The sequence below is a fragment of the Acipenser ruthenus genome, chromosome 33 (genome assembly GCF_902713425.1).
Source record: "Acipenser ruthenus chromosome 33, fAciRut3.2 maternal haplotype, whole genome shotgun sequence".
NCBI classification, from domain to species: Eukaryota; Metazoa; Chordata; class Actinopteri; order Acipenseriformes; family Acipenseridae; genus Acipenser; species Acipenser ruthenus.
This window is the reverse complement of record NC_081221.1, coordinates 13,550,536-13,562,942: the sequence shown is the minus strand read 5'-3', so window position 1 is coordinate 13,562,942 and position 12,407 is coordinate 13,550,536. Positions and strand designations below refer to the sequence as shown.

Genomic DNA, 12,407 nt, shown 5'->3' with positions numbered 1-12,407 from the left:
TCTCCCTTCTGAATTGTCTTTTTTTCTCCAGCAATTATTTTTTTTGTTTACATAACCTGTTAAATTAGTAATTAATGAATCACAAGATAGTCAGTAATATTAGCAATACATGGAGTTTTTAACAATGACAAACTAAAACTATTCTTTGCAAGAACCTTAAAAGCACAGCGACTGTTGGCCTGTGTCTCTTGAAGACGTTCAGGTCTGTGTTGCACAGCTTTGACCTCGATGTCCCTTCCTGTCCACATCTTTGTCCCAACCAGGTGCTAAATTATCTTGAGCCAAACTAATTGAGGCCCCGATTGGAACTGATCACAAGGGGCAGAGTTGTGCACCACAGGCTTGAAGTTTCAACATCTGCTTCCAGCATCACAGAGACTAACGGAGGAGTTGGGGGATGAGACTGGACTGGCATTCCTCGGTCTCCAGTGCAGGGTCCGGGAGGGGGAGACTGAGCCGCGGCGTTTGGTGCTGCTGTGAGCTCTTCAGGTCTTGAGTTTCATGTTCTGAACTGATCCCTTTGGTAGCTTTTTTTTTTTTTTTTTTTTTACAGCGAGATGCTTGTGTGTTTCTTTTAAATCTACTACTGAGGTCAGCGTACCACAAATAAAACTTGAATGTGGAGAAATGCTGCTGGGTCGGCATTATTGGTTTTAGTGGTTAATGTGTACGATTGCCTAACAAGCTCGCGTTCCTGGAGTCCTCACACTGAAAAAAAAAAAGACAAAAGGGTAACAAAGACAAACAAAAAACATATTTCTCAAAAAACACATCTATTGAAAACTCAGGCTTGGCAACTGGTTGTAAACACGCCCTGTTCGCCCCTCTCGGATTACAGGTAAGATCTCACCAATGTGTTCACCTGTGAAGGGGGCACCTTTAGCAGACTAAAATTAGGATGCGATTCCAGCCAATATCGTCACTTAAAGTGGAAGGATCATGTCAGGCCCACTGAATGCAGGTTTTTTGTTTCTTTTCAGTCAGTGCATCAGAAACAGCAATGCATTTTACATCCTGGTTTAACACAGTGTGGCGATGCCATCGTTCAGCACAGGGAGGGCACCGCTCTAGAGCGAGGATTGTGTTCGGTGCTATCTTACTGTAACTAACATCAGACTAATCCCTGTGCCCTCTCTGTCTGTCTTTTTATTTCATACTCAGGAAAACGATAATACAAAAGAAAAAGTTTTATTTGCCATGTTACAGATGCACGTTACACATTCAAAAACGGTAGCGCACATTTAAAAGGAAATTTCGGCGAGCAGGTTACAGGTCCTGCTCCTGCTGCTCGCCGCTGTCTGACTGCTCACAGTTCCCAGCCTGTAGCTTCTGCATCTTGGTGATCAGCTCTGAAGGGAGAGAGGCAGAGAGAGGAGTGGAATTAAAACATCTCCTTCATCATGTCAAACAGAGGTCGGCATGTTTATACAGTAAGGGGGTGTGTGCGTGTGCGCTGAGGGAGCACTGAGTGTGGCTTGGGACTTGGTTTCAAGGCGCTGTCTGGCACACCAGGCAGGGAGTCTTGGGGTTTGATGCAGCGACCTCAGACTAGGTCTCCCAGAACCAGATTTCAATCCGCTGATTCTGAAAAAGTGGCTTCAGCTGAAGGTGATTTTTTTTCAAAGCAGTACCTTTAGCGGGATTGAAGACCCCGTTGGTCTGCTCGTTGCACACGTAGCATCGCTGGGTCTTGCGGTAATGCTGCAGCGCACAGCGCTCACAGAAATAGTGGCGACACCTGCAGACAGGGAGGAGAGGAAATCAGGGGCTTGGAATAAAGAGATGGTGAGGGAGGAGAGAGGGGGAGGGAGGAGGGGGGAGGGGGAGGGAGGAGGGGGGGGAGGGGGAGGGAGGAGGGGGGGGAGAGGGAGGAGGGGGGGAGGGGGAGAGGGAGGGGAGAGGGAGGAGGGGGAGAGGGAGGGGAGAGGGGGGAGGGGGAGAGGGAGGGGGGAGAGGGAGGGGAGGGGGGAGAGGGAGGGGAGGGAGGGAGGGAGAGGGAGGGGGGAGAGGGAGGGGAGAGGGAGGAGGGGGGGAGGGGGAGGAGGGGGAGGGAGAGGGAGGAGGGGGAGGGAGAGGGGAGGAGGGAGAGGGAGGAGGGAGAGGGGGGGGGAGAGGGAGGGGGGGAGGGGGGGAGGGGGAGAGGGAGGGGGGGAGAGGGAGGGGGGGAGAGGGAGGGGGGGGGGGGGGGGGAGAGGAGAGGGAGGGAGAGGGGGGAGAGGGAGGGGGGAGGGAGAGGGGGGAGAGGGGGGGGAGAGGGAGGGGGGAGGGGGGAGGGAGGGGGGAGAGGGGGAGGGGGGGAAACGTACTTGGTGATAACAGGGTTTTTGAAGGACTCCCTGCAGATGAAGCACTTGAAGGGCAGGTCCTCTTCATCGCTGCTCACCTCGTAGTTCTCATCATCTGCTCAGGAGATAGGAGAGGAGACCCCGTTACAGCCAATGCCTTCAGCAGCGTTATACATTACTGGATTTAAAACTGGCACACTAGAATCTGGGTCAACTATCTGGAACATTACAGGACACCTTTACTTCTAGAACCTGTGGAAATCTGTGGCAGAAGTTTGCTAGACGATATATGCAGGAGTGTCTTTAATAGTTCATCTGATCAAATCTCTGTGTGATACGGTTACGTTGAAGCTACAACCTGCATTTTATTTATTTCTGGTGACTGTTGATGGAAATAAGTAAATTTGTCTAAAATCGAGTCTACAGTGCATCAATGTTATAATTATGTGTAGTGCATGACAAAAATAAAATGTATTTAATTTAATTTAATAAATAAACAGCAAACCAGAAATTGCAACAATTAGCCCTTGAAGGCTCAGCCTCCCAGGCTCAATCTCGTTTGCTCAGCCTCGCGTCTGCCTCAGCCTCCCTGGCGGCTCAGCCTCGCGTTTGTCTCACCGTTGGCCCCGTAGCGGCCCTCGTCCAGCTCCCTCTCGATCTGCCAGCCATGCTTGTAGTCTGAGCGGTCGTGCAGGAACTTGCAGCTGTCTGTGGAACACAAAAGATAGAGTGAGCACAGAACCCAAGCACAGAACAGGAAAACAGTGACGGGACAGGGTGAGCACAGAACAGGAAAACACTGACGGGACAGAGTGAGCACAGAACAGGAAAACAGTGACGGGACAGAGTGAGCACAGAACAGGAAAACACTGACGGGACAGAGTGAGCACAGAACAGGAAAACAGTGACGGGACAGAGTGAGCACAGAACAGGAAAACAGTGACGGGACAGAGTGAGCACAGAACAGGAAAACAGTGACGGGACAGAGTGAGCACAGAACAGGAAAACAGTGACGGGACAGAGTGAGCACAGAACAGGAAAACAGTGACGGGACAGGGTGAGCACAGAACAGGAAATGGAGATGAGGGGGGTAGTTTTACCTCCAAAGCCACAGAAGCCGGTCTCCTTGTAGTCCTTGCAGATGTCAGGCTGGTAGTCCCACCTCACTGTCGCCCTCAAGTGGTCGGGGGCTCGAATTGGACCTTTCCTATAGAAAAGAACTCACTTCATCAGGATGAGACACAGAAAGATAGTTATAACATCCATTCACAGCAAAACCTTCCTCGCAGACTCCCGTTCTATCAGTGAGAGAGCATCGATCAGACTCCCGTTCTATCAGAGAGTGAGAGAGCATCGATCAGACTCCCGTTCTATCAGAGAGAGAGCATCGATCAGACTCCCGTTCTATCAGTGAGTGAGAGAGCATCGATCAGACTCCCGTTCTATCAGAGTGAGAGAGCATCGATCAGACTCCCGTTCTATCAGAGAGTGAGAGAGCATCGATCAGACTCCCGTTCTATCAGAGTGAGAGAGCATCGATCAGACTCCCGTTCTATCAGAGAGTGAGAGAGCATCGATCAGACTCCCGTTCTATCAGAGAGAGAGCATCGATCAGACTCCCGTTCTATCAGAGAGTGAGAGAGCATCGATCAGACTCCCGTTCTATCAGAGTGAGAGAGCATCGATCAGACTCCCGTTCTATCAGAGTGAGAGAGCATCGATCAGACTCCCGTTCTATCAGTGAGTGAGAGAGCATCGATCAGACTCCCGTTCTATCAGTGAGTGAGAGAGCATCGATCAGACTCCCGTTCTATCAGTGAGTGAGAGAGCATCGATCAGACTCCCGTTCTATCAGTGAGTGAGAGAGCATCGATCAGACTCCCGTTCTATCAGTGAGTGAGAGAGCATCGATCAGACTCCCGTTCTATCAGTGAGTGAGAGAGCATCGATCAGACTCCCGTTCTATCAGAGAGTGAGAGAGCATCGATCAGACTCCCGTTCTATCAGAGAGTGAGAGAGCATCGATCAGACTCCCGTTCTATCAGAGAGTGAGAGAGCATCGATCAGACTCCCGTTCTATCAGAGAGTGAGAGAGCATCGATCAGACTCCCGTTCTATCAGAGAGTGAGAGAGCATCGATCAGACTCCCGTTCTATCAGAGAGTGAGAGAGCATCGATCAGACTCCCGTTCTATCAGAGAGTGAGAGAGCATCGATCAGACTCCCGTTCTATCAGAGAGTGAGAGAGCATCGATCAGACTCCCGTTCTATCAGAGAGTGAGAGAGCATCGATCAGACTCCCGTTCTATCAGAGAGTGAGAGAGCATCGATCAGACTCCCGTTCTATCAGAGAGTGAGAGAGCATCGATCAGACTCCCGTTCTATCAGAGAGTGAGAGAGCATCGATCAGACTCCCGTTCTATCAGAGAGTGAGAGAGAGCATCGATCAGACTCCCGTTCTGTCAGAGTGAGAGAGCATCGATCAGACTCCCGTTCTATCAGAGAGTGAGAGAGCATCGATCAGACTCCCGTTCTATCAGAGAGAGAGCATCGATCAGACTCCCGTTCTATCAGAGAGTGAGAGAGCATCGATCAGACTCCCGTTCTATCAGAGAGTGAGAGAGCATCGATCAGACTCCCGTTCTATCAGAGAGTGAGAGAGCATCGATCAGACTCCCGTTCTATCAGAGAGTGAGAGAGCATCGATCAGACTCCCGTTCTATCAGAGAGTGAGAGAGCATCGATCAGACTCCCGTTCTATCAGAGAGTGAGAGAGCATCGATCAGACTCCCGTTCTATCAGAGAGTGAGAGAGCATCGATCAGACTCCCGTTCTATCAGAGAGTGAGAGAGCATCGATCAGACTCCCGTTCTATCAGAGAGTGAGAGAGCATCGATCAGACTCCCGTTCTATCAGAGAGTGAGAGAGCATCGATCAGACTCCCGTTCTATCAGAGAGTGAGAGAGCATCGATCAGACTCCCGTTCTATCAGAGAGTGAGAGAGCATCGATCAGACTCCCGTTCTGTCAGAGTGAGAGAGCATCGATCAGACTCCCGTTCTATCAGAGAGTGAGAGAGCATCGATCAGACTCCCGTTCTATCAGAGTGAGAGAGCATCGATCAGACTCCCGTTCTATCAGAGAGTGAGAGAGCATCGATCAGACTCCCGTTCTATCAGAGTGAGAGAGCATCGATCAGACTCCCGTTCTATCAGAGAGTGAGAGAGAGCATCGATCAGACTCCCGTTCTATCAGAGAGTGAGAGAGCATCGATCAGACTCCCGTTCTATCAGAGTGAGAGAGCATCAATCAGACTCCCGTTCTATCAGAGTGAGAGAGCATCGACCAGACTCCCGTTCTATCAGAGAGTGAGAGAGCATCGATCAGACTCCCGTTCTATCAGAGAGTGAGAGAGCATCGATCAGACTCCCGTTCTATCAGAGTGAGAGAGCATCGATCAGACTCCCGTTCTATCAGAGAGTGAGAGAGCATCGATCAGACTCCCGTTCTATCAGAGAGTGAGAGAGCATCGATCAGACTCCCGTTCTATCAGAGAGTGAGAGAGCATCGATCAGACTCCCGTTCTATCAGAGAGTGAGAGAGAGCATCGATCAGACTCCCGTTCTATCAGAGAGTGAGAGAGCATCGATCAGACTCCCGTTCTATCAGAGTGAGAGAGCATCGATCAGACTCCCGTTCTATCAGAGAGTGAGAGAGCATCGATCAGACTCCCGTTCTATCAGAGAGTGAGAGAGCATCGATCAGACTCCCGTTCTATCAGAGAGTGAGAGAGCATCGATCAGACTCCCGTTCTATCAGAGAGTGAGAGAGCATCGATCAGACTCCCGTTCTATCAGAGAGTGAGAGAGCATCGATCAGACTCCCGTTCTATCAGAGAGTGAGAGAGCATCGATCAGACTCCCGTTCTATCAGAGAGTGAGAGAGCATCGATCAGACTCCCGTTCTATCAGAGTGAGAGAGCATCGATCAGACTCCCGTTCTATCAGAGAGTGAGAGAGCATCGATCAGACTCCCGTTCTATCAGAGAGTGAGAGAGCATCGATCAGACTCCCGTTCTATCAGAGAGTGAGAGAGCATCGATCAGACTCCCGTTCTATCAGAGAGTGAGAGAGCATCGATCAGACTCCCGTTCTATCAGAGAGTGAGAGAGAGCATCGATCAGACTCCCGTTCTATCAGAGAGTGAGAGAGAGCATCGATCAGACTCCCGTTCTGTCAGAGTGAGAGAGCATCGATCAGACTCCCGTTCTATCAGAGAGTGAGAGAGCATCGATCAGACTCCCGTTCTATCAGAGTGAGAGAGCATCGATCAGACTCCCGTTCTATCAGAGAGTGAGAGAGCATCGATCAGACTCCCGTTCTATCAGAGTGAGAGAGCATCGATCAGACTCCCGTTCTATCAGAGAGTGAGAGAGAGCATCGATCAGACTCCCGTTCTATCAGAGAGTGAGAGAGCATCGATCAGACTCCCGTTCTATCAGAGTGAGAGAGCATCAATCAGACTCCCGTTCTATCAGAGAGTGAGAGAGCATCGACCAGACTCCCGTTCTATCAGAGAGTGAGAGAGCATCGATCAGACTCCCGTTCTATCAGAGAGTGAGAGAGCATCGATCAGACTCCCGTTCTATCAGAGAGTGAGAGAGCATCGATCAGACTCCCGTTCTATCAGAGAGTGAGAGAGCATCGATCAGACTCCCGTTCTATCAGAGAGTGAGAGAGCATCGATCAGACTCCCGTTCTATCAGAGAGTGAGAGAGCATCGATCAGACTCCCGTTCTATCAGAGTGAGAGAGCATCGATCAGACTCCCGTTCTATCAGAGAGTGAGAGAGCATCGATCAGACTCCCGTTCTATCAGAGTGAGAGAGCATCGATCAGACTCCCGTTCTATCAGAGAGTGAGAGAGCATCGATCAGACTCCCGTTCTATCAGAGTGAGAGAGCATCGATCAGACTCCCGTTCTATCAGAGAGTGAGAGAGCATCGATCAGACTCCCGTTCTATCAGAGTGAGAGAGCATCGATCAGACTCCCGTTCTATCAGAGAGTGAGAGAGAGCATCGATCAGACTCCCGTTCTATCAGAGAGTGAGAGAGCATCGATCAGACTCCCGTTCTATCAGAGTGAGAGAGCATCAATCAGACTCCCGTTCTATCAGAGAGTGAGAGAGCATCGACCAGACTCCCGTTCTATCAGAGAGTGAGAGAGCATCGATCAGACTCCCGTTCTATCAGAGAGTGAGAGAGCATCGATCAGACTCCCGTTCTATCAGAGTGAGAGAGCATCGATCAGACTCCCGTTCTATCAGAGAGTGAGAGAGCATCGATCAGACTCCCGTTCTATCAGAGAGTGAGAGAGCATCGATCAGACTCCCGTTCTATCAGAGAGTGAGAGAGCATCGATCAGACTCCCGTTCTATCAGAGAGTGAGAGAGAGCATCGATCAGACTCCCGTTCTATCAGAGAGTGAGAGAGCATCGATCAGACTCCCGTTCTATCAGAGAGTGAGAGAGCATCGATCAGACTCCCGTTCTATCAGAGAGAGAGCATCGATCAGACTCCCGTTCTATCAGAGAGTGAGAGAGCATCGATCAGACTCCCGTTCTATCAGAGTGAGAGAGCATCGATCAGACTCCCGTTCTATCAGAGAGTGAGAGAGCATCAATCACAGGACAGCTGGAGAGAGTCTTGTTGTAACACTAAAGGAAACCAGTTAAACTGCTTTCAAGGTATCAACAATAAGTGTATTTTATTACAGTAACAGAGAGCCCTCCATTCTGCTGTCTTTGTTTTTTTTATCTGCAGTTTCAGGAGTTCTGCCAGCGAGCTGCAATCCTAACGAGGTAAGGAGTCTCGGTCCAGACCGGGCTGATCTCAGTCGACATGTCCTACCTGACCATCCCAGAGGAGGCGTTCCCCATCGCCATGTCCTACCTGACCATCCCAGAGGAGGCGTTCCCCATCGACGTGTCCTTGGGTTTGATAAACTTCTGATAGTTATTGAGCCCACGGTAGATTTTATCATCGTCCTTCCCCGTTATCTCCTGTTGAAGACGAAAATAATATATTACAAGGCAAGAAAAGGACGACTAGTAGCTAGAACTGCCATTATCTTTCTAAAAGATGCAAGAAGTTACTGGAATAATACAAATTGAGGTGCCAGTATTGTGTGTGTGTGTGTGTGTCAGTGTGTGTCAGTGTGTGTGGGGGGTCAGGGGTCAGTATTCTCCAGTACAGGCAGGTCTGTGAGGGCAGTGAGGGGTCAGTATTCTCCAGTACAGGCAGGTCTGTGAGGGCAGTGAGGGGTCATTATTCTCCAGTACAGGCAGGTCTGTGAGGGGTAGGTATTCTCCAGTACAGGCAGGTCTGTGAGGGGTCAGTATTCTCCAGTACAGGCAGGTCTGTGAGGGGTCAGTATTCTCCAGTACAGACAGGTCTGTGTGGGCAGTGAGGGGTCATTATTCTCCAGTACAGGCAGGTCTGTGTGGGCAGTGAGGGGTCAGTATTCTCCAGTACAGGCAGGTCTGTGAGGGGTCAGTATTCTCCAGTACAGACAGGTCTGTGTGGGCAGTGAGGGGTCATTATTCTCCAGTACAGACAGGTCTGTGAGGGCAGTGAGGGGTCAGTATTCTCCAGTACAGGCAGGTCTGTGAGGGCAGTGAGTGTCAGTATTCTCCAGTACAGGCAGGTCTGTGAGGGCAGTGAGGGGTCAGTATTCTCCAGTACAGACAGGTCTGTGAGGGCAGTGAGGGGTCAGTATTCTCCAGTACAGGCAGGTCTGTGACGGCAGTGAGGGGTCAGTATTCTCCAGTACAGACAGGTCTGTGAGGGCAGTGAGGGGTCAGTATTCTCCAGTACAGGCAGGTCTGTGAGGGCAGTGAGGGGTCAGTATTCTCCAGTACAGACAGGTCTGTGAGGGCAGTGAGGGGTCAGTATTCTCCAGTACAGGCAGGTCTGTGAGGGCAGTGAGGGGTCAGTATTCTCCAGTACAGGCAGGTCTGTGAGGGCAGTGAGGGGTCAGTATTCTCCAGTACAGACAGGTCTGTGAGGGCAGTGAGGGGTCAGTATTCTCCAGTACAGGCAGGTCTGTGAGGGCAGTGAGGGGTCAGTATTCTCCAGTACAGGCAGGTCTGTGAGGGCAGTGAGGGGTCAGTATTCTCCAGTACAGACAGGTCTGTGAGGGCAGTGAGGGGTCAGTATTCTCCAGTACAGACAGGTCTGTGAGGGGTCAGTATTCTCCAGTACAGACAGGTCTGTGAGGGCAGTGAGGGGTCAGTATTCTCCAGTACAGGCAGGTCTGTGAGGGCAGTGAGGGGTCAGTATTCTCCAGTACAGGCAGGTCTGTGTGGGCAGTGAGGGGTCAGTATTCTCCAGTACAGACAGGTCTGTGAGGGCAGTGAGGGGTCAGTATTCTCCAGTACAGACAGGTCTGTGAGGGCAGTGAGGGGTCAGTATTCCCCAGTACAGGCAGGTCTGTGTGAGTCAGGGGTACGAGGCTCACCTCCTGCACTTTCTGGCTGCGCTCGAAGATGGCCTGCGCGTCCTTGTCCTTCTCCGTGTCCAGCTGGTACACGGCCGTGGCACCCATGTCCTCGGGACCCTCCGCTTTCTACAGAGAGAGGGGGAGCGGCACCCGCAGCCATTACACACTCAACACAGCACTGCATGCAGAAATACTCACAACGACAAATGCATCGACTCCACTTATTAAGTGTGCTACAAAATGACGCTTTAAAATCACATCCAAATTCTACACACCTTGATTCACAGCATCAAACATTCTCCATTCTTACACAGGTTTCATTTTTATAGATATATTATACAGAAACACATTTGCGTTGCTCGGACGTGCACGAGCCCTCAGAGCACAGTCCCTGTCGTTGTTTCAGGAGCTACCTACAGCAGATCTGGTGGACTTGTATTCGATGGTGATTTTATTTGACTTCGACTTCTCTCGTTCTCCATCGCTGTCGCTGGAAGACACCTTCTCCTTCTCCACCTTCTTCGTCTGAGGAGCACAGAAGTGAACATCGCATTAATGCAATACCACAGCATAGCATACCATACCAGTTTCTGCTGTGTAGCCTAGGAGCTGTTCCCCTGAGCCTTGAATGCGACACCCCACACTACCTCCGCTACCAATAAACCCTGCCGGACTCCCTCCCAGCACACTGACAACCACAGCAATTGATTGCACCTGTACCAAAATGTGACAGCTTACCACTTTCTGACATTGCCCAGGTCACGTTTTGGTACAAGTACCACATTGTGACCCTACACCCTTCTCTTACCCTCTGGATCATGGGATTAGCCGGCCCAGCCTTCCTCTCCTTCCGCTTCACCGCATTCTCCTCCTCATCGCTGTTGCTGCCTGTGTGAAAGGGCATGACGTCTCTTCAGCATAGCATCGCTTGGTATATCACCAGCACATCCATTTCACTGAAGAATTACCATTGCCATCACAAGCTGCTATAACCCTGTGATCTTGAAAATATAAACGCTGCTTTTTAAAAACAGCAGACAAGTGGAATTCTGCTACATGAATTACACTAGACTGGGTCCCCCTGGGTCGATTGCAACGTACCAGAAGTGAACCGTCACGGACGGATCAGCTGCTGAATGAGACTGAACAAGACCCCGATAGCAGCAGCGGCGAGGCAAATCCGATGCGTGATGGACTGACTCAGTACAGGATAGACTAACCGTCCTATGCATTTACTAATTAACATTTATTTACAGAGACAGCTGCAGTTTCTCTCTGAAATGACGAGTACATCTGAAAACTTTATTTAGTACATTTCTTATGTCCGTCACGTTCGGGCAGTAAGATCTGTGAGAATAATGTCTCGCACAATATATATATTATTATTATTATTTGTTTATTTAGCAGACTTACAGAGACTAGGGTGTGTGAACTATGCATCAGCTGCAGAGTCACTTACAATTACGTCTCACCCGAAAGACGGAGCACAAGGAGGTGAAGTGACTTGCTCAGGGTCACACAATGAGTCAGTGGCTGAGGTGGGATTTGAACCGGGGACCTCCTGGTTACAAGCCCTTTTCTTTAACCGCTGGACCACACAGCCCTACTTTTTAATCATGTAAGTTTCATGTTCAGTTTTAACGCAATACAATTTCAGTTTATATACTTTAGCTAAAGACAACTAATGGTCCGTTATCGCGGAGTTAAACTGTTCTGTGCCTATGCAGCCGTGTTGGCAGCTTAAATGCAAGTACAGTCAGATCCGCCAGTTTGAAATGTGCACGAAGACGACATGTTATTTTTACTTAAATGTGTTTGATGTAAAAAATTTCTGTACAGGGATCCCTTTATGGAGGCAGTGTGGTCCAGTGGTTAAAGTCCAGGGCTTGTCACCAGAAGGTCCCCGGTTCAAATCCCAGCTCGACCACTGACTGACTCACTGTGTGATCCTGAGGGAGTCACTTCACCTCCTTGTGCTCCAAGATTAGATGTTAAATCAATGTCAGTGACTCTGCATATAATGCACAGTTCACAGCCAGCCTACCTCTCTCTCTCTATTTATATTTATATTTATATATATATATATATATATATATATATATATATATATATAATATATATTTATCTGACGCTGAATTCAGATCGGATCAGTAAAGAAGGGTTTATACAGCTGAGGCCAGACGTTTTGCATCACCTAGAATTTTAAGCTTGAGACAATAATAAAAAATATGTATTTTTTCTAGGATTTTCTAGTCCTTGTTTGACTCCACTTGAAGTGAAGTAAATCAGTGGTCGGTGTGTTTGCGAGAGGACCCCGATCTCCCTGGCAGCTCTTCCCGGACCCCCACTCCACACACCGGCCCCCTGCTCGACTCTCTACTCACCCGCGTCGCTGTCGCTTGCTCTCCGTTTCCGAGCTGTGAATTTTTTGTTCGTTTTTTTAAAAAGAAAAGTGCAGGTGGCTTCGGGCTCTTCGTTTTCAGCCATTTTTGTTTTTCAATAACAAACAAAGAACTAAAACAAACAAGCCCGGATGCTGAGATTGGGGCGCTTCGCAGGTCCAGTTATATAACAGCGACATCTAGCGTCGGGAGACTTGGGTCCTCCCAAAGTGAATATATTGAA

General features: G+C 49.6%; 1 protein-coding gene across 1 annotated transcript; it reads right to left on the bottom strand.

Annotated features, from left to right (window-relative positions):
• Positions 1–111: 111 nt before the first annotated feature.
• On the bottom strand, positions 112–12,327 carry LOC117416424 (E3 ubiquitin-protein ligase RNF113A-like). Its single transcript, XM_059006634.1, has 10 exons — positions 12,167–12,327; positions 10,591–10,670; positions 10,200–10,307; positions 9,801–9,908; positions 8,234–8,343; positions 3,386–3,492; positions 2,904–2,993; positions 2,307–2,400; positions 1,632–1,738; positions 112–1,349 (listed from the first exon to the last, which is right to left on the bottom strand). The coding sequence occupies exons 1-10, from the start codon at positions 12,267–12,269 to the stop codon at positions 1,267–1,269; spliced, it is 990 nt and encodes a 329-aa protein (XP_058862617.1). The 5' UTR covers positions 12,270–12,327; the 3' UTR covers positions 112–1,266.
• Between the last annotated feature and the right edge of the window lie 80 nt (positions 12,328–12,407).